At 41.2% G+C, this 24,061-nt stretch overlaps 1 protein-coding gene across 11 annotated transcripts in view; it reads right to left on the bottom strand.

Moving 5' to 3' along the window:
* The window catches only part of dst (dystonin), a 105,438-nt gene that overhangs the window by 3,300 nt on the left and 78,077 nt on the right, over positions 1 to 24,061 (bottom strand). For 8 of the 11 annotated variants that reach the window (XM_039621489.1, XM_039621491.1, XM_039621492.1 and 5 more), the window contains 40 exons: positions 20,535 to 20,696; positions 20,264 to 20,434; positions 19,828 to 19,994; positions 19,529 to 19,688; positions 18,979 to 19,305; positions 18,742 to 18,826; positions 17,807 to 18,048; positions 17,505 to 17,711; positions 17,294 to 17,413; positions 17,062 to 17,169; positions 16,757 to 16,975; positions 16,466 to 16,669; positions 15,742 to 15,973; positions 15,288 to 15,514; positions 15,063 to 15,185; positions 14,877 to 14,978; positions 13,909 to 14,010; positions 13,391 to 13,564; positions 12,956 to 13,111; positions 12,494 to 12,691; positions 12,029 to 12,157; positions 11,293 to 11,463; positions 10,185 to 10,340; positions 9,636 to 9,842; positions 9,260 to 9,379; positions 8,556 to 8,725; positions 8,310 to 8,469; positions 7,578 to 7,772; positions 7,363 to 7,491; positions 6,865 to 7,008; positions 6,395 to 6,583; positions 6,134 to 6,263; positions 5,778 to 5,941; positions 5,528 to 5,690; positions 5,289 to 5,443; positions 5,134 to 5,208; positions 4,901 to 4,918; positions 3,972 to 4,088; positions 1,994 to 2,111; positions 1,252 to 1,317 (listed from right to left, as the gene is read on the bottom strand). In XM_039621489.1, the coding sequence (XP_039477423.1) occupies positions 1,252 to 1,317; positions 1,994 to 2,111; positions 3,972 to 4,088; positions 4,901 to 4,918; positions 5,134 to 5,208; positions 5,289 to 5,443; positions 5,528 to 5,690; positions 5,778 to 5,941; positions 6,134 to 6,263; positions 6,395 to 6,583; positions 6,865 to 7,008; positions 7,363 to 7,491; positions 7,578 to 7,772; positions 8,310 to 8,469; positions 8,556 to 8,725; positions 9,260 to 9,379; positions 9,636 to 9,842; positions 10,185 to 10,340; positions 11,293 to 11,463; positions 12,029 to 12,157; positions 12,494 to 12,691; positions 12,956 to 13,111; positions 13,391 to 13,564; positions 13,909 to 14,010; positions 14,877 to 14,978; positions 15,063 to 15,185; positions 15,288 to 15,514; positions 15,742 to 15,973; positions 16,466 to 16,669; positions 16,757 to 16,975; positions 17,062 to 17,169; positions 17,294 to 17,413; positions 17,505 to 17,711; positions 17,807 to 18,048; positions 18,742 to 18,826; positions 18,979 to 19,305; positions 19,529 to 19,688; positions 19,828 to 19,994; positions 20,264 to 20,434; positions 20,535 to 20,696 (6,262 nt within the window). The remainder of the gene's footprint in view (positions 1 to 1,251; positions 1,318 to 1,993; positions 2,112 to 3,971; positions 4,089 to 4,900; positions 4,919 to 5,133; positions 5,209 to 5,288; positions 5,444 to 5,527; positions 5,691 to 5,777; positions 5,942 to 6,133; positions 6,264 to 6,394; positions 6,584 to 6,864; positions 7,009 to 7,362; positions 7,492 to 7,577; positions 7,773 to 8,309; positions 8,470 to 8,555; positions 8,726 to 9,259; positions 9,380 to 9,635; positions 9,843 to 10,184; positions 10,341 to 11,292; positions 11,464 to 12,028; positions 12,158 to 12,493; positions 12,692 to 12,955; positions 13,112 to 13,390; positions 13,565 to 13,908; positions 14,011 to 14,876; positions 14,979 to 15,062; positions 15,186 to 15,287; positions 15,515 to 15,741; positions 15,974 to 16,465; positions 16,670 to 16,756; positions 16,976 to 17,061; positions 17,170 to 17,293; positions 17,414 to 17,504; positions 17,712 to 17,806; positions 18,049 to 18,741; positions 18,827 to 18,978; positions 19,306 to 19,528; positions 19,689 to 19,827; positions 19,995 to 20,263; positions 20,435 to 20,534; positions 20,697 to 24,061) is intronic. The other 3 variants (XM_039621500.1, XM_039621498.1, XM_039621499.1) reach the window with 3 other exon arrangements.

The following is a 24,061-nucleotide window of genomic DNA, read 5'->3' as shown; positions in this document are numbered from 1 at the left end:
TTTGAAACAGACTCTTAGTGACAAAGTACATAAAGATACCATTTAAAACTGGTTCTTTGCTAGATTGTCTGTTGTGTGTAGACAACACTGCGTAAAGTGCCTTGATTTATGTTTTAATGATTCACAGGACGGTGTTAATCAGCTTAACAAACAAAAAGCATTCCTCTGATGCTGGCCAGGTGCAAGGACCAGAATAAAAATGAGTGAAAACGCAGCCAATGTCCAAAGAAACATTTTGAAAGACCTCCAGAAACCCAGAAGAACTATTGCTCAAGACCACTTTCAAAAATTTACCAAACATTCTGGATCCTTCGATGCAAAATATAAAGAAATCAGGGGTGGCTCCAGACTTGTGCATGTCTTGTCATGCACAACACTGCATGCTAAGCTGTATTCCCGGCTGTGTAGAAATCTGTTGCTTCTCACGCTAATATAATGAATTGGGAATTTACCAATGTATTTTTCTTATAATCATCACTGAACTACACAGCATTTCCAGGAGACTTCAAAGAACAGACCAATGAAATGTTACCATGATGTGACTCAACAACAAAACAGCTCATGCAGTTTCATATCTCATCCATACTGTTGAACAGACGTCCAGTTCCTGTTGCAACGGTAGTGGAATAAGTGACAGCGAGAAAACTAAAATAAATCAAAGTGAGCCTAAACACTCTCAAAAACCAAAGAAGAAGAATTATAGAACCAAGTAAAACTAAACTACAGTGTATAAACTAAACAGTATGGTTACATTGAAAACAAACAGACCTGCATGCAGTTTTAAACACTAAGCTAACCTGTCAAACAAAGTAAACGGTGCAAGAAATACTGCTTCGGTTTTGTGGCATGTGTTTCATAGAGGCAATGTAACCATTTTCCCCTATGAAGGAGCCTATATTACCAGGCAATACAGTCAGATAAGCGCCGCTCGAACCCTGGACTGTAAAAAGAAGCTTGACTCAGAGCTCCCAATGACATGCGGCGCGAGTAAAAGGAGCCAGTTTCATTGTGCTGAAGTGATCGAAGGTGATGTGATTCACACAAACAACTGCATGCATGAAAACCAGCCGCAGCTGAATGACAGCTGATTGCAGGCGGAGCCGGTTTCCGAGGATGACATTCTTTCACACTGAGCGCTCACACGCAGCTACAGTACGGCACACACCAGGACCAACACAAGCTCAGATGTGCAGACACACATACCACTGGTGGGTTCATGGAGCAAGGTGAGAAAGTTTGAGATTTGCCAACCTATAGGAGACTGAGTAATTGAAGAGTTTGATTCCGAGCGCAACATTTTGCTCCCGTGGTGATGCACTAGAAGAAATGTTCATGTTGAGCAGGAGGTGGGTTTAGTGGGAAAAACAGAAATTGATCATTAATACAGATGCTAGCAGAAACATGTCGGAGTACCAAGGCTAAATTTGGGTCGCATTATGGTATATAAAAGTATATATGTAGGGAGCACTGTTAATAAAAATATCCTTACAAATGAAATATAATTTAAACAGATCATTTAACTGTGTTATCTCATTCTAGGCATTCAGTGTTGAGATAGTGGGAACAAAAGAAAATAAACTCATTTTAACCCTCAAAGAATTGTAGTATATTATGTAAAGATATAATGTAATATAATATATTGCATGAATTATTGATATATGTGATATATCTTCTATTTTTAAGCTTCAAATTCCCATTTCAAACAGGCCTATGTATAGGTGTTGTACAGTAGTTACATTTCATCTTTCAATAACTGAGCTAACCTCACTGAATACACAATAATCATAATCAAGATCATCATCATCCTCCATGTGTGGGTAGTAAAAAACAGTGATATACAATCAAAAGATTAGTGAAGAGATCAGCAGTGTTCGCCTTCCTGATGTACCAAATTCTTTCATCACACGCGAACAAAGAAAGTGAAAGTCAGTACAACAGCTGACCTTTAAGCAAAATTGGATTGTGACTCCTCAAAGTTAACCTTTGAACTCACCTCGACAGGGGTCATTCTTCACCAGAAACTCATCCAGCGCCATCCAGCCTCCTCCCACCCGCACCATCACAGTGCTGCGCAAAATTCTCACAAGGCGAAGCTGCTGAGAGTCTCCAAACTGCGATGGGGGAAGGAAAATAGAGAGAGGAATGTGTGAAAAACCTGACCTTCCTGTGAGCACACTCACACTGCAGACCAGAAGCTGTGCAACACTGGAAACCAGAGTGAAATAAAGAGTTACATTTATTCCAGCTAATTATTTTAATTATGGGGGAGCAGATGGCTTTCATCTAGATTATTTCACTGAGCTTCAAAAACAATCTGTCGGAAAAGATTCACATCTGCTTCTGGTTTCTCTTATATGTTGTACAGGTTTAAACACACACACGTAGACATACAATCATAAAAACAAACAGATTTTGACACATAAACATGAATTTTAACTTTTCATTCTCAGACACAACAAAACACAAATTACACAAAGGTCAATCCAACTTTTTTTTCTACAAGCGTGTGCTATTGTTTTACTTCTAGTTACTCACTAAGTTCATGTTACAGTAAACTGACTACTTCATAGTCATTGATTCATTTACTATACACTACAATTTGAAGTAGAGCCTGACTGATTTTGTTAGTTGATATTGATTTACTTCAGATATTGCATACAGGATATTGGTATCTGTGTAAATAAGACGATAAAAAATTTACACAACATAACGTTCAAAAAGAGATTTTTGTGACATTATCATGAATTTTGTGAAGCCCAAATGATTTTTACTGATACCCGTACCAATGATATTTCAATGGCCAATATATTTTTCTCTTTCATACACAAAAAAACTCATATTGGTTACGTGAAGTTATTTATTTACACGCCCACCTCTGCTCGGATTGGTTTCAGAGTGCCCTCTGGTGGACACACATCAACACTCGTAACACGGTTTAATGGTTATTTATCCCGTCTGTTTTTCACTTTTTAATTTTCATTTATCAATTCCAATAAATGCTGATGCTGACAGATTAGCAAATGACTTTTTTTTTCTTTTAACCATACACTTTCATTTTGTATTTTTAATTAGAGCTATCAGAATCAGCCTCAAAGCCATATATCATCAGTCAGGCTCTACATTCATACCTGCTGCTGTTGAGGGTTAACTGAATATGAGACGTTGTAAAGCAGTAAATACATCAAACGTCACAGCTTTACAAACTTAACCAGCCTATTTTTTGTCTCTTATTTCAGTGATCACTGTGTAATTGTGGTTTCTGGTTGTAACGTCTATGTGTCTGGCTTTATCTCAGCAGTGTAAGACTCCACTTTTACTGCAGAAGGAGCCTGTGAAGAAAAAAACCACCATAACTGAAGGCACATGATTACACCACCAGGGGGCCCCAGTGTGTAATAATTTGACTTCATCTCACCTACCACACATAGCAGACATAGGAACACTGAGCATGTTATGGGGGAGAATGATTCAAGCTTTATGAGGGGATACCACACATGTCAGCCAGTTGGATGAGACCATGAGCATCAGGCACAAAAACGGAGTTTGCAATTACAGCGTGCATGCTTTCTGTCAAAATCAACATCACATTCTGATCAAACGCACAAACATCAATCTCCTACAGTCCAGCACTTTGTTGCACTTTCTACAGCTACAAATACTCAGGATGCATTGACACTGATGCAGATCCAATGCAGCTAGCTCCAAATGACACACATGAGGAATGGTTCAAATCACTTCTGTCTAAATCCACCACCACAGTGTGACACGCAGACATGACCAAACACTGATGACGGTCCACTAACGTCCTATTATCATATGGTATCTCTTTAACTGATAACAAAAATCCTGCACTTGTATGATTATCATAATGATTTAATGCCACTGGTGAGTCTAGTGATCAAATACATTAAAGGTGATGATGATCTTGAGTAAAAGGAGGCACAAGAAACAGCTTAAGAATAACCATTTACCAGAATACAGCTTTCCAAAACTGCAACGTGTAGGTGGGGGGTAAGATTTTGATTTTCCCTGTTTGCTATTGTCTCATCGCCGATTAAGGAGTCATGTAAGCAGTGAACCAGACCAAACTGTCAAAAGAATTATTTTTAATTTATTGTTGTGTGATAACAATAATACAAACTAGTTCATAAAGCATCACTAACGCCCCTATCCCCTCTCGCTGACCCCTCAGTAATGACCTTTTTCCGACATGCAGGTTGCCAGCACATATTAACAAAGTAAGAGAAATGAAAAGCAACGTGTTCATTGAAATCATCAAAGTTGCCCAAATAATGTAATAAATAGTGTCAGCCAGTGCTGAGGTAAATCATTCCCATGACATTGAAGCACCAAAGGCAAGCACACAGAAAGCATTATTGTATGCCCAGCAGATGAATTTATGCCCATGAACCAGTAAAATATGGGCTGAAATGGTACTGGCAGGCCAATATTGCATTTTCTGAAACTCAAAAGCAGATACACATATATATATAAACATTAACTGCACTAATTATAACACAAATAAGTCTTATTTTCCCCCAAAAAACATAACCTATGTGAAAAAAACAAATTTAGATTGGACATAAACGTCAACTGTCATAAAACTTGAAAGCATGCTTCTTTCATTTACTCATTTTAAATCAGATTTAGAGTTATGTGTGAAGCTACCATAAATTCTCAGACCAAACACACATCTCAGGCCGGTGTTAAATAAAGTTAGATTAAATCAGCGGGCCATAGACTTTTTTTATTTCTACTTCTGAGTTCCAGAACATCTTAGAACACCAGCCAGGAATCTGGGCAGAAAGTGTTAATTGGACAGCAAACGTGGTAAACGAAAAAAAGGACGCAAGGCTCGATAAGGCACAGAAGCGAAGGAGGGAAAGAAAAGAGGATGTACCTGATTTCCAAGGTAGAACTGGTGATGTGAGGAACAATAAAAAAATATAAAAAGGTTAGCACATATTCGCACTTTTATCATCAACTTCAACACTTACCTTTAACAAGAGTATTTCCTGAAAAGTCTTTTATTTTAAAATATTTCATAACCATGTCACAGCTTGTATTGCTTAAAAAAAATACGTAAAGAACATTTCGCTGTTAGATAAGCCAAACACATAAAAATGTGCTTACCCGGTATTTATTGGCACCAATTTGCTCCACCTGGAATCGTTTTGGACATTTGCACTTCGCCACTTGGCGCGTGACCTGCGAACGCATCATTTTTTTTATTAATCAACGCCTCACATTTGAAAATGTGAAATTAATGCCCCAGGCGTTCTTATTACCTCGTCCTCAATTTTGTCAGCATCTGTTAGTGGTTTGTAAGCGTCTTTGTTGGGATGTAGAGCTGCTACAAACTCGTAGTAGTCAATGTAGCCGTCACCGTCTCTGTCAAAGATGTCTGCCACAGCGCTCATCTCCAGACGACTTGTTGGGAATTCTGTTGAAGAGACACTGAGTGTTACAAAAAGGAGCATTTTGCTCAGAGGTGTAGACGTTTTTCAGCTTTGAGTCTGACACTTACTGGAGGAGAGAATGCCTTCTATGAACTCCTGTCGCGTCACTTTGCCATCTTGGTCTTTGTCAATGCGGCGGAAGAAGTCCATGACGCGAGACTTTTTATGGTTCATCCAGCGCATGTAACGTTTCCGCCACACATCAAAGTCAAAGTTGGCAAATTCTTTTAGCTGAGCAGATAAAGAAAGAAAGGTCGACATTAATAACTAAAAAGTTGGATATTTGCAGAAAAATGTCTGCAGATTTTGCTAAATTACCTCCTCCAATCTGTCCAAAGCATCATTGAGTTTCCTCCTTCTGTCCAAAGCCAGCAGCCACACGTGCTGCCACTTGGTCACCAGCAGGTTAACCCGTGGGTTCTTTGTTTCAATGGGAGCTTGTGTTGATGATGCATACATCGCTTGCGTGGGAGAACGTTTTCCTGTAAGGGAAAGACAAAAACCTTTAAAATGACTGTGTTTCCACCATATAATCAGGAGGAATGCATTCACACTGACATCATTCCAGGTGCTAAAATGGGTAAATTGAGGATGTCGTGTCACCCTGAAGTGATTCAGCGCATGGCCAGATGGCTCGGGTCATACTCTGTGAGGAACAGTGATGGGATACATACTTCCAGCTCTTCCTTTGTCCAACACGGGGATCTGAGACTGGATCTGGGGCTCCGCAGCAGCCTTCCTTTTGTGTGTCTTGGTGATTTTGTCAACATCTGGTTGCTTCCTGGTCATTTCCTCCATGAATGCCTGCAGGGGAAGAGCAGCAGTAAACTACTGTTAACTGAATGCCTATGCAATCATTAAAATATGGAATAAAAATAAAAATCTAAATTAAAGTTATAAAATTAGATTTATTATTATTTGCTGTTTTGTTGTACCTGGTGTTCTGCTATGAGGTTTTTGACCTCCTCGATCTCCTGAGGGAGTTGCTCCTTATCCTTGTCGTTGAGGTTGGTCTCAGCCCACTGTAGCCACGTCAGAAGATTCTCCAGCAGCTCCTGAGTAGCTAGCAGCTCAGTGAGGGCTGTGGCCAGTCGCTGCTGGTGCTGTCTGGCCCAAGCCTGCACCTGTGTAACAGCAGTATTACACATATATTACTAATTACCAAATTAATTTCAGATACACTGAAATCAAGTTAACTGCACACAGCTTGCTTTTGTTTAGCTGCTAAGATGAATCATTATTACGTTTTTTAATATAATAACTATCTATAGTAACGTTTTCTCCAATTTTTTGAGTGCTATAAAGAGTTTCCAATCCAACCCTTGTTAAAATGATTTGAGTAATTCTTCCTTATTTTAATTTATCAAAATAGGTTAATGTGTTCTGTTAAACCTGAAGGACTGACCTCTTCAAAGCGGGCTTTAATGATGGTGTTCCAGTGCTTGATGGTTGTGATAGAGTCTGGATGGCAGATGCTGAGAATGGCCTCCCCCATGCTGGCCGCTTTATTTAGAGCCACTCGCTTTTCTTCCAGTTTTTTCATGAACACCTTTAAAAGAAATTTTTTTTTTTTTTAAGTTGAAAAAGCATTGGGATTTGGAACTGGATTATCTAAAAATAAAAACAAAACATTGCTCATACTTGGTTTAAAACTGGAGCAGAGCCCAGTAATTTTAATCAGATGACCTCATAGTTAAGAAAAATATTTTTGGCACTGAAAGCAGCATGCCATCTACTTTTAGACAGGCTGCAATTACAGAGTCAGGATCTTAACTGTTTATTCAAGCAAAGTATTGGCAACGTGTTTTATTTCTTTAATAAAGCAACAAAAATATGAAACAACGTAAGACATAAAAGTTTTTTCTGAAATAAAAAAAAAGCAGACTCATTTGCATTGCTTTACCTTGTGTTGTTCGATAAGCGCACGCAGAGCTTCTTCATCGTCGGGCAAGCTGCCGTGGAAGCGCAAACTTTGCTCTGCCTCAGCTAGCCACTCCAGCAGGATGTGAACAGCAGAGTGAAACTCTTCAGCCTGCAGTGGGAGAAGACACATATGTCAGGCTAATATACTTAACTTACCTTCTACCTTGTGATTGTTTGGAGTACTGTCAGGAATACCTGGCCCAAAGCCTGCTCCAGCCGGGCCTGCTTAGACACCGACAGGTTGCACACCGTCTCCCAGCGCGTGCTCAGCTCCTGCATCTGGACTTTGACCCAGGAGGAGTCATCGTGAGTGTTCTCAATCAGCTCCCTTGCTGAACGTTTGAGGGCCTGGACGCTTACTGTCCGCTTTCCCAACTCCTTCTGAAAAACCTGCAGTAACGAGACATTTGAGGACACAGTCAGCCAAAATATTAACAATATTCAGTTTTTTAAATGACAAATTCTTAAATTAATTTTAAACATTATTTCAAAAAACATCCTTTTTGTCTCTATTTCAAAGCTGGCCCAATGACAAGAAGCATAAAACAGGATGCTTTCAGTATCTGTTGTCTTCTTACCTCAATAAAATGCTGACACAAAGAATGTTATTAATATAATATTAATAATGAGTAAGGAAAAACACACCAGCATCAATTTTCAAACCTTTGCTCAATACACAACCTGAAAGAAAACAGACTCTCAATGAGAAAGTAATACAATGCCTGCCCTTTTGTTGTTTTAATGTATTGTCTATCCCCCGTGTTAGTTTAAGATTCATTCGTCTTGTATTGTGTTAGGAATGATAAAAGGGTTGGGCGTGGCAGCAGTGAAAGGTTTCACTTGATTTTTGCCACTAATGTGAGCAACAAATGGGCCAATGAACAAAAGAAAGAGATTTTGGGTCTTCGGTGTGGAGCTGTTCTCTACCTTGTGGTTGTCTATCAGGTTGAGAACCAGGTCTATGTCTCCGTGTACGGGCTGGTCCTCAGCCAGCTGAGGTTCCACTCTGTACAACCAGTCAATAAGAGCCTGGAGAGCATCTGTAAACTGGCCGGAGAACAACAAGGCCTCTTCCAGCTTGTTTTGTCTGCAGAACAGAACAAAATATTCACAGTGAGGCTGTTTAGCGGACGGTGGAATGAAATACAGCGCTCACTGGGAGAAGATCCTCACCTTTCCACTGACTTCCCACAAACAGTGTCCCATTTGTCCCTCAGTTCACTCAGCATGTCGTCCAGCTTCTGTCTATCATCCTGTAGAGAGGTCTTGTCTTTCAGGGCCCGTCCTGTTCGAGTGGTAGTATCATACACAGAGTGTTTGCTGCCAAGAGCTTTTTGGAACTCCTGCACGATGGGGGAAAAAAAGGAAAAATAATATACACAACCCCCCAGTGGTCCGGTTTAGTGGACTCATAATGCCTCTATCTTCAAATAGAAACAGCAAATCCTCTCAAGAGATTTTCTTATTATTATTACTACTGGCATGTCAAACAGTATCTTAATCTGCGTGTGGTGTGTGCTTTTTGTGATTAAGAATACAGTCTTCAGTGAGGAGAACAAAAAGGAGGTCAAAACTCAAGAGCTCTTGTTCTGTAGAGATTAAATGTATCCAAAAGCAAGGGCAGCCTTAAAACATTTGGTCCATTCAGGGATTATGACGGGATTAGCACAATCTCCCAGCATAACACCACAAACACAACAATAGTCAACAGCAATATAAGCACTTGGTTTCTATAGACTCTGTAATTTCAAATAACAGATCCTATTTTTAAATTCCAGCTCTGGTACATTAGATATTTCTGTTTAATGAATGAAACTTTTTTTTGTAGATGTTGCTCCATGTCTCTGGCTGTTTTAACACATTTTTCTCTCGGTTACCTTGTGCTGTGCCAGCTGCGTCTTGATTTTATCGGGATCATTGGCAATTTCCACTTCAGAGTCCAGAGTCTTCTCAGATTCATCTAACCACTCCATCAGTTTATTGAAATTTTCATGGAACTAATGAAAAATTAAGAAAAAAAACAGTGTAAAGCATTTTTAAAACGGGTATGAGTTCACTAGATTTATCGCAGAGCCCTGCTTAATGTTAGCATGATTGGAGCAGAAGGGCCCTATAATTCAGAAAATTCTGTAATAGGCTGCAGAAAGAATAAGAAACAGGTTTAATATCCTATTTCCAGAGCTTTCCAATGATAATAAAAAGTCCTGATGTCATGCCTGTTCAAACTCAGCATAAATATTCACAGAACAGTACCTGCTTCGCCCTCTTCCTGGCGTCGTCCAGTAGACGACCCCGCTCAACAGACCTCTGCACCAGCTTCTCCCAGCGCCCCTGCACGCTGAGCAGCAGGTTCTTTATCAGGACCACATCCTGTTTCTGGCTGAAGTACTTCAGATGTGTGCCCGTCTTGTCCAGTTCAATAATGTGTTCTCTGTGGGAGTTTACCTCTGTCACAAACATCTGCACAGACACAGTGCGAGGGAGAAAGGGAAAGGATTCAGGCCAGATGTTCTAACAATAAAAAAGGAATAAAGGTTTTTCAACTGACAGCAGAGGAAATGTAAGTCATGTGGGTAATGTGCTAATGAGCTCTGTTCTCAAGGATAATACAGATGCCATTAAGTCATTGTTGGCTTTAAGACAAAGCAGAATGATGAGCTGGTAATCATGAACCGGTAATCATGGTCCTAATAATTTTAATTTCTCACCGACTCAATAAGACTACTAGACGTTACCGCAGTAACGTCTACTAATCAAGCAAAGTTGGACCAGAAGGCCTGTCCTCCACGTGCAAACACGTACCTTATGCTCATCTATCTGAAACATGATGGTCTCCAGTATGAGGGAAGCGGGGGAAACCGTGTTCAGCGTCTGCTCTGCTTGGGTTAGCCAGTTGATGAAATCTTGCAGGGAGTTGTGGAAATCTGTGGCCACAGTCAAAGCTTCTTCTAGTTTCACCTGTAGAGACGAAACGTTAAAAAATGAAGTAATACTGGACAAAAATCAAAGAGCGCTATCCTGTTTATAACACATGTACATCGTTTAGCGGTGTAATGTATCTCTGGTTGTTATAGCAACAGATAAAGAGGGCACTGTGGGGGATACAATTGCACTTCAACAGTGCCAAACATGACCTCTATTTAAAGAGAGGAAGTTAATATCTCTGGAGGGGACTGATGGCTGAGGCATCATGAGGTTTTAATTGAGTAAAGGAAACAGCCACTCCATCACTGAAAAACATCCGTTTGGTACAGCTGAGGCCGGTGGCTCAGGGTCATCACATGGCAGTAAATGCTGTGCTAATGACATTACAAACCTGGTGAGAGTTACGGCTGCTGATGTGTTTTTCCCATTTATCGTGGGTCATGTCGAGTGTCTTGCTAAATATGGAATTGTATTTTAGCAGCGCATACGTCCTACAGAAAATAAGCCACTTGACTGCAGAGGTATCACAGGGAAGGCTGTAGAGACCAGCGCTAAGATTTACCAGACTTTGATTTCCTGGGAAGAGGGCCAAAGTAAATAGGATGCAAAAGCAAGATGTTACAGTAAAAGTTGAAGCAGCTAAAATAAGGAGCGCCATATCTGAAAGCAGTGGTGGTGTTTTATACATTTTAGCAACAAAACTAAAAAAAAACACAAGTGAATGATGACATTTGGCTTAAATATTAGCTGATCTGTTGTCAACCCTACACTGTGGAAACATATGACACCACTGTTGTTCCACTCTGATCTACAGTGTAACCGCATCCTGTGTGTCCTCGCCAGCAGTCTGTCTTTACACCATTGGTTATCGGCACTGGGATTAGAGGCTTTCAACCGCACAGTCATGGCTCAAGTGTGTGTCAGCGATCCCTTAACCTGAAATCCTGAGTCATCAAGCTAAGGGCAGTGAAAGCCATTCCCCTACCTTTCTTTCAGCGACCTTCGCTTGCACCGCTTCCCATTTTTCCTTCAGGTTGGCGAGGTCCTGCTCCGTGTTACTGTCTGGACTCTCGGGCATCATCGTTAGCAGTTGGTGACCCTTGTTCTGGAGCTCCCGATACAGCTCCTCTTTAGCCTCAAAGGCAGAACACAACTCCTGTGAGGAAAAAAAACAACAACACAGAAGAGAGTGATGGTTTTGTCAAAGAGGCTGAATTGCAGTTAAAGACCGATCTATTGTTACTTTTGGATTTCTGCAGTGTTCAATGGGATGAATTTGTCAGTCGCTAGTCCAAATGTAGCCCAAAAATGGTTAAAGAATGAGCATGGTGAGGCATACCGAGCATCTCAGAAGCATGTTTCTCACAAACATTTGACCAGGATAGTGTTACTAATTTGATAAAAGTAATCTGTCTGTTTTCAGTTCCCTGAACTGTCACCACTGCTGCCTCTTTAGGGAGAGCTTGCTGGCAAAATGTCTCTATTACAAAGTAGGAAGACAAAGCAGGAAAACATTCCTAAATTCATTATAGTCAGACACGGATGAATCAATTAGAAACACTTAAAGAGCTCTTTTTTATCACAGACTGCAGGGCAATGAGAGTAGTGTATTTTGTAGTGTCGTTTAATTTTCACACTTCAGATAAAACACAGAAAAGACAGAGTCACCTCCTCCCAAGTCTGCCATCTGTATGCAGCCTCTCATATTGTTAAACACATACCAGATGGGCGTTAAGCTGCTCCCGGGCCGTGTCTGGTAAGCCTCCCACAGCCTTTGATGCCAACAGCTGACGTTCTGTGTCTTTCAGCCACTGCTGCATGTCTTCTATCTCACCATGGAAACCCTGAGCCTGCAACACAATTCAACCTGAGTCAGGACAAAAGGTGCCTCACACACTCGCTATTAGCAACCTGTGATTCAGAGAGGAGGATGTGTGAGTTTTTAATTCCTTGGATTCATTTAGCTCGGTATTTATAAGCCTGTTTCATAAGGAATTAAAACCTTAAAGTGAAAACAATAGAATGATTTACTTTAGCTTTCAGGATGCAAATCGAATAATAAGAAGGGGGTAGGGAGAGAAATCTCTCCTCCCTGCAGAGCTTTTTGACTTCAACCTAAAAACCATTTTCTCCACAATTTAACAAGAAATGAGACACAGGTTAACAGTTAACTTTTTTTAATATACCTGAAGCAGAGAGCTTTCCAGCTGTTGCTTCCTCTGCTCCGTCTTTTCCAGGATGGCTTTCCATCGCTGGTTCAGATTCTCCAGTTTGCTCTGCAGACTAGAAGCTTCCTCTCCAGCGCTGGACTGCACCAGATCATTGCCGGCTTTGTTCACTGTCTCGACTGTTGACTTGTGAGCCAACACATCTATCTGGAGGACCTGCAGAGATAAATCAGCAGAAACGGCAAGATGTTGTGTGGATGGATATTAAGCACAAAGTGCATAATGACTAATTTACTGTAATAAACGGCACACTGACAGATACCATAAATGTTTACTTAATATGGTTTTATGCCTGTGAAGCCTTTTAAAACTTTGTATGTGATACTGGGCTATACAAATAAAACTGAACTAAACTGAACTGAAAGGACTTATTTGAAAAATAGCCCCCTAAAAAACCACAAGATAAGAGGTTTGTCATACGTTGTGCTTGGCGAGCTCTATCTCGATGGCTTTGGGGTCTCCTCCAGCATTTTTCTGTTCATTGAGCAGCTCCTCGGTGTGGCTCATCCAGGCCAGCAGCTCATCCAGTGCATGCTGGAACTGCCCCAGTGCGAGAAGGCCTCCCTCCAGTTTGTGCTGGATTAATGACAGATTAAACCATTAAATTTTGCAGGGAGAGAAAACAAACTGTTTAAGCCATTGCTGAGTCTGGTTTCTAGCCCACAAGAAGCTGTAGAGGTACGTTACAATATATTTCAAAGAATGATTGCAGACCTTGTTTAAACATGATATATCCACCTAAACAATATAGCCATTCCTTTTTAAATTTAGATATTAGTGCCAACATTTTTGTTTTCTTATATAGCTTGCACTTTCGGTGTAAAGCTCTCCTTCTGCTTCTTTCACTCTTCTGACCTGCCGACTGATGATCTTCTCATCCAGGTTGTCCCAAAGCATTTTGAGTTCAGACATCGGCTCCTGGATGGCGGAGCGGTCAGCCTCCTCTGTCACCTTCTTCAGCAGGAGGCCGGCCTGGTGGTTCAGACGCTCCATCTCAATCTGTAGCTGGTACGCTTCTCCTTTGAACTCCTGGCAACCCAGCACATGCAGCGGTACACCCAATCAGTCAACAGAAGAAAGGACGCACAGACAATACCAGCTTTGTGTTTTCAGGACAAGATTTGTCTTATTGTACATCAAAGTAAATCCGGCTACTTTATGAAGCCATTTTCTTAGTGCTTTTGTACTAACACAAAGCAGACCATGAATCGAGAACTCAGCATAAACACAGCTGGTGTTTGACACAGCTGCTTTAACATCAAGGAGTCAAGTTAAAAGAATTGAAAAGTCTGAGAATAGCTATAACAAATATAATATTTCTGTTTTTGTGAATGAGTTTTGATCTAAAAAATAACAAATCTACAAGATTGTACCTTGAGTTCCACAATCTGCTGCTTGACGGTTTCCAGATCCGTGCCCACAGGTGACATTGAATCCAGCTTGCTCTCCAGAATATCCACCCAGTCAAACATACCCTGCATACAAGGTTGGAAACCATTGTTAGTGAGAGAACAAAGCTAGGTGCACAGGGAGTCAAGTTTCAAACTGAGTTTCAAGTTATGCCCTGAATCTTACAGTTGGTCTGTATGGCTGATAAATTAGAAAAATATACACAAAGAAAATGAAAAAAAAACAAAACAAGCCCTGAGGTTACATGCCAATGCGCTGAAGAAGTGCAAAGAGGAGATTAAAACTTGTGTAAAAGAATCTTTCCTCACCGTGAAACTTTCTTTCACACTAGTCAATGTTTGAGCCAAATATATCACGACCACGCTCTGGCTGGCGTCTCAAAATCAGTAGAGCTCTCATGAGATATTATATCAACTGTTAGATCAACTCCATGGTAATATGTGGTTTCATCAAAAGGGCTCGGAAACTCCCTGGCTTACTATATCTGTTAAATATCAAACATCTCGTGATGAACAAGTGCTTGTATATTGTGTAGCTTGATATTAAGTATTTACCCCTTAAAAACGACATTCCCTCTTAATCTGACACCTCTATATATATATTAATAAAGATGTGGTTTGATGACCCTTAGAACAGTTTCCAGGTTTTTCCAAGGATAGCCACACAGGCAGAGACAACCCTCATTAACTTCTGATGCATGCCCAGTGTTTTGTTCTATAAGCAGGTCTGATATATGAGAGAAACCCCACGTCAATAAAAGAGCTTCAAGGGTTACTCCTAGGCTTCCAAAAGATCACATCAAATAAAGTTAAAAACCACGAGAACCGTGACTGGGAAGTTTTGGAAAAGGTCTGCTGTTTCAAAACTTTTTAAATATTCTAAACCCTTTAATTTTCTTATTGTGTTGCTCTTGAAGCCGTGATCAAAGCACCTGCAGGCCATCTTGAAACTGCACGGCAGCTTGCATGGCTTCTTCCAGTCTCTCTCCTCTTTCCTTCCACGTCTTATTGAGATTCTCCCACGCTGTATTCACCTGAAAAAGTAACACAAATATTTTAGCATGATTATCTTGTAGGCAAAACCTCTAGAGTGAGTGCTTTTCAGTGTAGTCTATTACTTCATCCAAGCTTTTCTTTATCACAGGTTTATCAGGTTCCCCGCAGGCAGTCATGAGCTCTGCACCCTGGTTTTGAACCCCATCGAGTTCCTCCTGCAGCCCATCAATCTCCTCCTTAAATCCCTGTATGGATGCATTGTTTTTTTATTATTTAATAATCAAAGTGCACCACCTCTCTTAATTATCCATTTGTTAATGATCAAAACTAATAGGTTTTTTATTTACCTCCACAAATTCCTGCTGCTGTTTGACGACTGAAGGATCGACTCCGGGCTCCTCCAGCTCCCTCAGCAGGTCGTGGCTGTCTTTAATGGTGACGATGAGGGCGGTGTGGTCACACCAGAACTTGTCTGCGAGGTCCATCACATCCAGCAGCTTCGCCTCCCGCTCTTCCACCAATGCCTGGATGTCGTTCCACAGGAAAACCATGCGGTCCAGTTTGTCTTGCACAGCTTGTACAGAGAAAAAGTCACAATGAGGAGGAATACAAAATAAGGCAAAGAGAAATCTTCCACGTTTACAGCAACATTTACAGCGGGAAACTTGGACTTTTTCTTGATTCGTTATTTATCCTGAAAAAGGAAATACATAAAAGCTACATGCACCTGGAGAAAAGCTTGATGTTTGATAAATAATAATAAATGGATAAAAGATGATTGAAAGCATATCTATACCATACCTTTGGCAGACAGGTCCTTGTCTGTCCCTTCGGATCGTGCGATCATCTCTTCACCTCGTTGCTTCAGTGTCTCATAAGACGGCTGCAGCTTCTCCAAATCCACAGAGACCGTCTTATTTTCAGTAATCTGCTCCTTGATCTTGTCCACCTCCACTGAGATGGATGGAGGCTGGTGGAGGCGTTCAGCGATCCGTTCCAGGGATTCAAGCATGGGATCAATTTTATCATGGAACTGGAAAAGGAGGAAAGGAAACACATCAGTTTGCATATATAATTTATATCGTAGGTTTTTATTATGGAAAGTTACCTTGAAACAAGAACACATCTGTATAATTATGTTTTACTTTGACAAATTTGCACATATTGAAAAATTTCAAAGCTACTCATCTAACTGAATAGACAATTAACAGCCAAGGTAATGTTGATGTTTATGTTTGATTAACTGTTTTAACCAAAATAAAATTAAAAAATAAAGAAAATAAATTCAGTTCTGTTTTATTTTATTTTTTTCTTTTTAGATTGGCTCTAAAGTACTGTGAAGTACATTCTGCAGTATCATTTATCATAAAGTTTAAGATGGTAAAACGTGGTTATCATATAAAAACAACTGTGATGTAGCAAACTATGACCACCATTTGCACCAGATATCACTACGATCAACTTAATTATTTCCAATAATCATATATTATTAAATAATCAAACCTAATAAACAGCTACTGCTTACCTGAGTGGATTTGGAGATGGCTTCATCCAAAGTGGCAGCTCTCTGCTTGACGTCAGCTTTCAGTTTGGTGTAAAGTTGGTCAGTGGCTGTGTATTTCTCTCTGATGGGCTCACCCTCCACTGGGCTGAGCTCAAGTAACTGAGGACCAGTTTTATTCATCTTGTCAATATGGGGCTTGTGCTCTGCAATCAGTTCCCGCATTTGCTGGAGAGGATGTGACATGATCAGTTTAGTTTTTAATCATCTGACTAAATGTTTTGTGTTGAGCATCAGCACACATTGGCTGCTTACCCTGAGGTCCTCTTGTTGCTGCCTGAGCGTGTCGTACTCGATGGCAGGCGGGGGTAACTGGCTGAAGGTGCTTAAAGTTTCCTGAAGCCATGGCCCCAGCTCCTCATAGGTCTCCCAGAACTGAGTGGCAAGAGACTGGGCTCGCTCAAGCTGCAGACAGCGCTCAGAATTCAGCTGGCTGACGACACCATACTTCTCGAGGAGAGTCTGTGTCTTGGCCTGATTGAAACCCAAGAAGAATCATTTTGAAATTTCTGTCCATTTTCTTACGAAAAATGTCTGAAATTTGAAATAAATTTTCTTACCTTTAAGATTTCCTTCTCCTCTGGGTTTTTGCTGGTCATGATGGCCTTTCCTGTTTTCACAATCTCATCTACAGCATCTTTGTGTCTCATGATGTCCATGGAGAAAATCTGTAAAACCAGTAGAGTGAGTTTGGCTGTATGTCAACAAAAGAAACCACTGTGTTTACTCTAATTTGTTTAAATGGAGATCTGTACACACACACACACGCACACACACACACACACGGCTAACCTTCTGTGCTTGGAGCTGAGCTGTGGTTTGGTCCTGCTCCAGCCTGATCTCACCCATCGATAGCAGTTTCCTCTCAGCGTCAGTCAGCCAGGAGAGTTCATTGTCTGCGGCCTGTTCAAACTGGAAACAAGAAAACGAGGGGTAAATTTTAAAAAGAGAGAGACACAGTCGAATGAGAATAAAAGCCGGTGCGTTAAGTTATCTGGTTTACCTGTTGTGACTTGAGTATGTCAGCATTGATCTGGTCGACCTTCTGGGTCAAAGTGTCATAGGCAGCTCTGTACCTCTCATTATCCTCAGACACAAGTTTGTCCAAACTCTCACGAGTGTGCCAGGGGACCAAATCCAAGAGTGAACTGCTCAACTCATTCAGCTGGTCCAACACTGGTTTTTGGTCTTTGATCTCTTTCAACATGGCCTGGACAGAAAGCACCAGTTCATAAGTAATAAATGCATTGCTGCATTGTTCAAATACAATTACAAAGTTTTGCACAAAGTTGTAGAAATCATTACCTTTTGCCTGCTTTGTGAATGAATCAGCTGTTCGCCGACTGGCTCCTGATGGGCAAAGCTTTTAATCTCAGCCTCTGCTTTCTCTAGCCATGAGCTCAGATCCGTGTGAGTATGCTGCAGCTTAGAAGACAGACTCAAAACCTGCTCCAGTGTCTTTAAAACACTGTCACTCATAGAGTTTATCTCAGCATATTTTGTTTTTATTCCATCCAGTTTGCCTTGGATAACAATCACCTCATCACCTATAGACATAAAGTAAATAATAATGTTCACTGTCATATGCTTCTTTTGTTCTAATACAGAGATACCTTATGCTAACAATTTCCTGCTAGCTGAACTCAGGGCCAAAATTCATGAGCTTAATGGAAAAGAATAAGCATGCGTCCTACACAATGTTGTCATTTACAATCTGCATATTAAATTTATAGCTACATACATCTAGCTGAAGGTTAGCTTAGCTAATCACAAAGGCTGCAAACATAGAAGGAGTTTTCTTTCATTGTATTTGTCCTGTACTATGCAAATCAGAGAACCGGGGTTTTATCCATAACCTTAAGTTCACCTGCCCCTGTCCAAAAGTAACAAAGCTTGCTTATTTGCACAACCAAGGCTCTCTTATTGCTACAAAATATATATTCATATGGAGGTATATATTAAATAGATGGTGGCTAGCAGCTACTGTGTTTTGGGCGTTTCTGTTATGCTAAGCTAAGCTAACTGGCTGTTGGCAATAAATAAATATTCATCCCATTGGACAGACAGGTGTTATCTCACCATCATCAAAAAATTAGAAATGTATTTCTCTAAAGAAGTTCATAGATGTGAAAACAACGTAATTCATGCAAAAACTCCCTGCTCAATAAAAAGGGCAATAAACCTTATGATGAGTAGTACAGAGACAGAACTGTTTGCTACACTGATAAATGAAGACATGCCTGTTGTTTGCTTCAGTAGCTCCACCCCATTGGAGATGGCTTGGTCAACATTCTTCTTCCTTAAGCCAATATCACTTTGCAGTGCCTGAAAAGAAAAAACGAGACTTCAGAGAGTCACTGAGAGTAACAAGAAATGTTCCTATGGTGACACACAAAAGAGCAAAATAAACTGAAACATGATTGATGCAACTTAAATGAAAGGGCTACAAAATGTGTGGCCTGAGGAGGAGTGTATACCCGTTGGTCTGCCAGCTGCTTTTCAAGAACCTCTAGTCTGTAGTCTTCCACCGACACTTCAGTCAGCCTCGTGTGTACCTCGTTGAGCCAGTTCATGAGAGCCACTTCATCCTCTCCAAACAGCTGGGCATTTGCCAGAGCTTGCTGAAGCATCTCAGCTTTCCTCCTGCATCGCTCCTGGAGCTCTATGTAACTGGCCTGAGTGGTGTCCAGTTTAGACTGAACAAACTCCTTATCGTCCACTGAGCTCACAGTTTTGAGCATTTGGCCAAGATTGACAGCCTGAAACAGGTCTTTACTGTGATTCATAATCTCCTCCTCTAATGCCTGGCGGCAGGGGATGGGAAATGGACCAAGAAAATATGACAAACAAAAAACAAACACGTGATAAAAAATATTCAACTGAAATTTAGAAAGATGAATGGGAAATAATGAGAAGCGCAAACTTAAAGTAACAAGCAAAATGAATAAAACTGAAGTGAACTTAACTGATAGTTTAAAAAAAAAAGCATGAAAACAAATGGAAATGATGAAAAATGATGGATATTACCTTGTGCTGAGATATCTGATCTTCCAGCTTAGAAGTCTCAGTGCCTATTGGCTCAGAGTTGGCGAGGTGTTTCTCTGTGGCTGACAGCCACTCGCTCAGGGGCTCCAGAGTCTCATGGAACTGCTGAGTCACCACTAAGATGCTCTCTAGTTGTTTGTGCCTGGAGATTGAAATCATACCAACCAACAGACTTACTCCTACTGGTCATTAGAAAGAATGCACCTTCATTTTTAAATATTGAGGATCCACCCATCTTTTATATGCAGTCTATGGTTTTACATCGCAGTGTTTATACTAACCTGTTTTCAGCCTTCTTGAGAAGCGTGTCCCACCTCTGTCCCAGGCATTCAATCTCTTTTGCCACTTTCTCCTTATCCACAGACTCTGCCAGTTCAGCAACCTTCCCTCCCTCCTTTTTTATCAGCTCCACTGTCGGCTTTCGGTCGTCCAGCAGTCTCTGTAAGAGCTGTCAAAGGCAAACAAAGAAAGCGAGTTTTTGGGTGCCTTTTCATTGCTTTATCTTGAAAAAAACAGTAAATTTACCCAACAAAAATGAAGTGCTCTTTAAACACAAAGCTTTGTGTCCCACACTTGTTTTTAACAATTAATGCCAATTAAATAAAATTAATGGCGGGGCCAATGTTAAGCAAACATGAAGTCTTGAAGTGCTAACATTAAAACAGACTTCATGGTGTTTTCTCTTTGTGTGAATCTGTGATTGCACCACTGGCTTACCTTCTGCTCTTGTATCTGTGCCTTCACCACTTTGAACTCAGCAGACGGAGGTTTTTGATTGGCCACAAGCTCCTCCGTGTCAGTCAACCAGCTGAGTAGGGACTCCAGAGCATCCTGGAACTGGCCACAGTGCAAGAGGGCTTCGTGCAGCTGGGCTGAACGCTCAGCAATCTGCAGACCAAACGGTAAATATAGATGTCACCTGTTTTAAGGGCCAAGGTCAAGTCTTTATATTTTCACATCGGAAAAAAAAAACACAAACACGTGTAACCTTTTTGTTGAGGGTATTCCACTTAGAGTTGACACCTTCCAGGTCGTCCTCGAGTTTCTTAGTGCTGGTGCCTTTAGCAGCATTCTGGATCAGACCCTGCCCGAGGGAATTGATGTCTTGAAGCTGGTTCTGCAGTGGATCAATGTCCTCTTTCTGAAAAGCCTAAATAGACATGGAACAAATCATAATGAATATTTTAGAATTGCTCAAAATACAATGTCATTAATCTTCAGGACATTATTTCTTGTGGCCTTGAAAAATCACATTCATACAAATCCAATTAAACTTGCATTATGTGTATGGAAAGAACAGATATTTCCATGAATTCATTCTACAAATCTGGAATTTGAGAAGGTGAATTACAATAACGTCCTGTTTTATAAATTAGTTCAAAAAAAGCTAAAAAAAGACACACATAAAAATTCATAAATTCAGTGCATAATGCCAGAAAGTTATTTCATTATTCATGTCCAGAGACTACAATCGCCACATCAACACTTTAGGTTAACTTTTAAAAATCCAGCTAACACAATCAACTGTTTAACCAGTTAAGGAGTCATCAGCTTGGTTAATGGTTAAATCCCAGCTGTACACAATCACGCAGACAGACTTCCAGTCTGGCTGCTGAGAAAAAACCTAATTCTCCCATCGTGTAATCAGATATGTAAGACAAACACCAATCCATCATCCATGAAAAACGTATCTAAAGAGATGCATAATAGTGGTCAAAAGTTCAGAAATGGAGGGAGAAACTATTTTTGGCCACCTGTGGGGTCAATAAGCCCATAGGGTCCATTTCGGGGCACGCAGCAATGGCATTCAGTAAAGCCTCGATCTCTTGCTCCCCTGCGTGCTGGAATGTCTGTATACTTTTAGGCAGACAGGCTTCCAGTGACTGCAGAAACTCCTCCAGCTCCTCCATGCTGTATTTGGACGCCCCTTGTTGCACAGTACGGGGTTGTGTTTGCTGGCAGCTCTCCGTGGGTAGAGTTACAGAGTTTCCGTAAGTCTCAGGCTGTGTCACTACCACACTAACCAACTCACAGTCATCCTGAGATGACACATCCTCTAACAGTTCAGCAGTGGATAGCTCATCATAGTCTGTTAAAGTCCTGGAACGCCATCCAGAGGTGTCATTTTGAGCTCTGGAGGCTGACCCTGAAGATGACCTCCCTGTGGAGGACTTATAATCTCCATTGCTTAGGTTATCCCTTTCATTAACCTTGATCCCACAGGATTCTGTCCCCTGAACCAAGCTGCTACTGTGGTAAAGAGATCGGTTGTCCCTCACAGGCGAGAAAGGAAAGTCCTCCTGCCCTGAGCTGAGCGATCGCCCTGTTTTCAGGTCCCCAGACACATGCATTGCCTCGGAAGATGAGAAGCTTCTTGTACCGGGGCCTGTTCTTATGTGGGATCTACGACCATGTCGCTCCCTCTCCACAGTAGGGCTGTACAAACCCGAGTCCTCTTCAGATGTCAGTGAGCTGGTCCTACTCTGTCCTCTTTTGCCATTGATCAGGCCAGGCCTCTCCGCACTACCAGAGCTCACTGTTCCACTGCGGCTTGCGTATTCGCCCAAATTAGTGGGGGCAAAAGTCCGCCATGACCGCCGATGATGACCGCCATGGTCCTTTTTCTCTCCTCCCTGCAGACGTGACTTCGACATTACTGTGTCGTTCACCCTAATAACGTCCCCATTCAGCTTAAGTCCATCAAAGACGGCACGCTCATCTAGCGTGACAGGTTTTCTGGTTTGGATCTCAAATGAGCTAGAAGGAGTGAGAGCTCCATTTCCACACAGGCTGCTGAGGTCTAACGTGCGATGGGTGTAAGGGAGGTTGCCTGTGAAGTGACGGGAAGAAAGACTACCTTTAGAGCCCGAGTCTATTTGCTCATTGAGCCGGACGGTGTCATAAATGGATCTCTGGGGCACATAGCAGTCATCAATGTTCATATCCTCCTCCTCCCCCTTCCCCACACAGGAAGGGTTTTGTCTGAGGCAATCTGGTCTGCTCAGAGGCTTGCCCATGCTAAAACAATTGTCACAGCTTACAACAAAGAAATTATAAAGGAGGTATTGAAATCCTTTGAGGTATAAATTTAGTGTATGCTGAGTAGTTTAAAAAGAAGCCAACATGTGGTCAACTTACACGAGAAGTAACTGTGTGCAAAATAACACTGTTTGTCCTCTCTTAAATGAGAAGTTAACAACTGAATATAAAACATTTCAACTATTTTTTAAATAAAATATTCTCTCAAATTACAAATTAAGCTACAAATAAGATGATCAATCCTCAAAACAAAAGGCTTCGGATATACAAAAATATTCAAACAATATCTCCCAAAAATGCTCGGACTGTAAACCAACTTTATATTCCATAAAAGGAATGAAAGTTCAGTCTTTCAATAAAGTCACCTATTCCAAAAATATATTCCTCTGGGCTCTTCTCCAAGTATTGCCAAATACATAATTACTATTCCTCTGGTAGAAAGTGCTTCCTTTTTCCTGAAATCCTTACAACATCCACGTAAACTGCAGGAAAATCCTCAGTGCAAAGTGAAAATATCCAGAAACAAATCCAGCAGGCTCCACTACAAACTGCAGGCAGTTCTGAGGAGAGCTGGTACTCCTAGATAAACAAAAAAGCCTGCCCTTCCTCTCCCATCGCTCCCCTCGCACTGACAGACACTCTCCTGGCAGAGGGTTTCATGCCCCGCCCCCGCTCATTATTCAGACAACATCTGCCACAACTCCTTTTGTGCTCTGAGCCGCTCCGGCACATGTTGATTGGTGGACACATGACCCTTTTTTTCCCCCTGTTTAATTCCCCCTTATGTCCGCGCGGCCCATATGACTTCACTTCTAACCCATCGTTTGCATCATGACACATACTCTCACTTTTCCCTTTTTTTTCTCCTTCAGCGACTGAGGGAATGAGAAGGGGAAGCAGTACGCACCAGCTCTCACTGTGATGACATCACACTACGCTGAAACACACACACATTTTTTTTTTCGTCTTTTCTCGCTTTGCCCTCTGCTTTCTTCTCGTGGACGGTTGCTGTGGACCCCGCAGATATTCTTAATTACAGTGGAATGCTGAGGGAGGCACAGGTCCCAGGTAATTTAACACCGACGGCTCTGCCAAGTGCATGAAGAGACTTTTTATGTCCACTGACCGGGGGTAGGAGAAGAAAGCAGGATAGAGAGGAGATAATGAAAAGAGTTTATTTTTGTTTCCTGGATCGTCAGCACCGCAGCGGCTCAGCGTGAATTTCAACAACCCAAACCACGGTTTCCAGTTCTGCATGCTTGAGCAGAGACGGAAAGAGGAAGATGTTAGGGATAAAAAAGCAGAATTTTAAAGCGAGCGTGTGTGAAGCCGGGACAAGTCTGAAAATTTGAATATATGAATACCAATTATTTTTCCTTTTCAGCTGCTACAGGTCTCTTTGTCACTCTTTGTAAGTTACATGTAACTTGGCAACCTGGCAAACTTTTCATAAATTGTGAACACTACATTTTATTT

Source organism: Oreochromis aureus, linkage group 13 (genome assembly GCF_013358895.1).
Source record: "Oreochromis aureus strain Israel breed Guangdong linkage group 13, ZZ_aureus, whole genome shotgun sequence".
NCBI classification, from domain to species: domain Eukaryota; kingdom Metazoa; phylum Chordata; class Actinopteri; order Cichliformes; family Cichlidae; genus Oreochromis; species Oreochromis aureus.
This window is presented reverse-complemented; position numbering and strand designations above follow the sequence as displayed.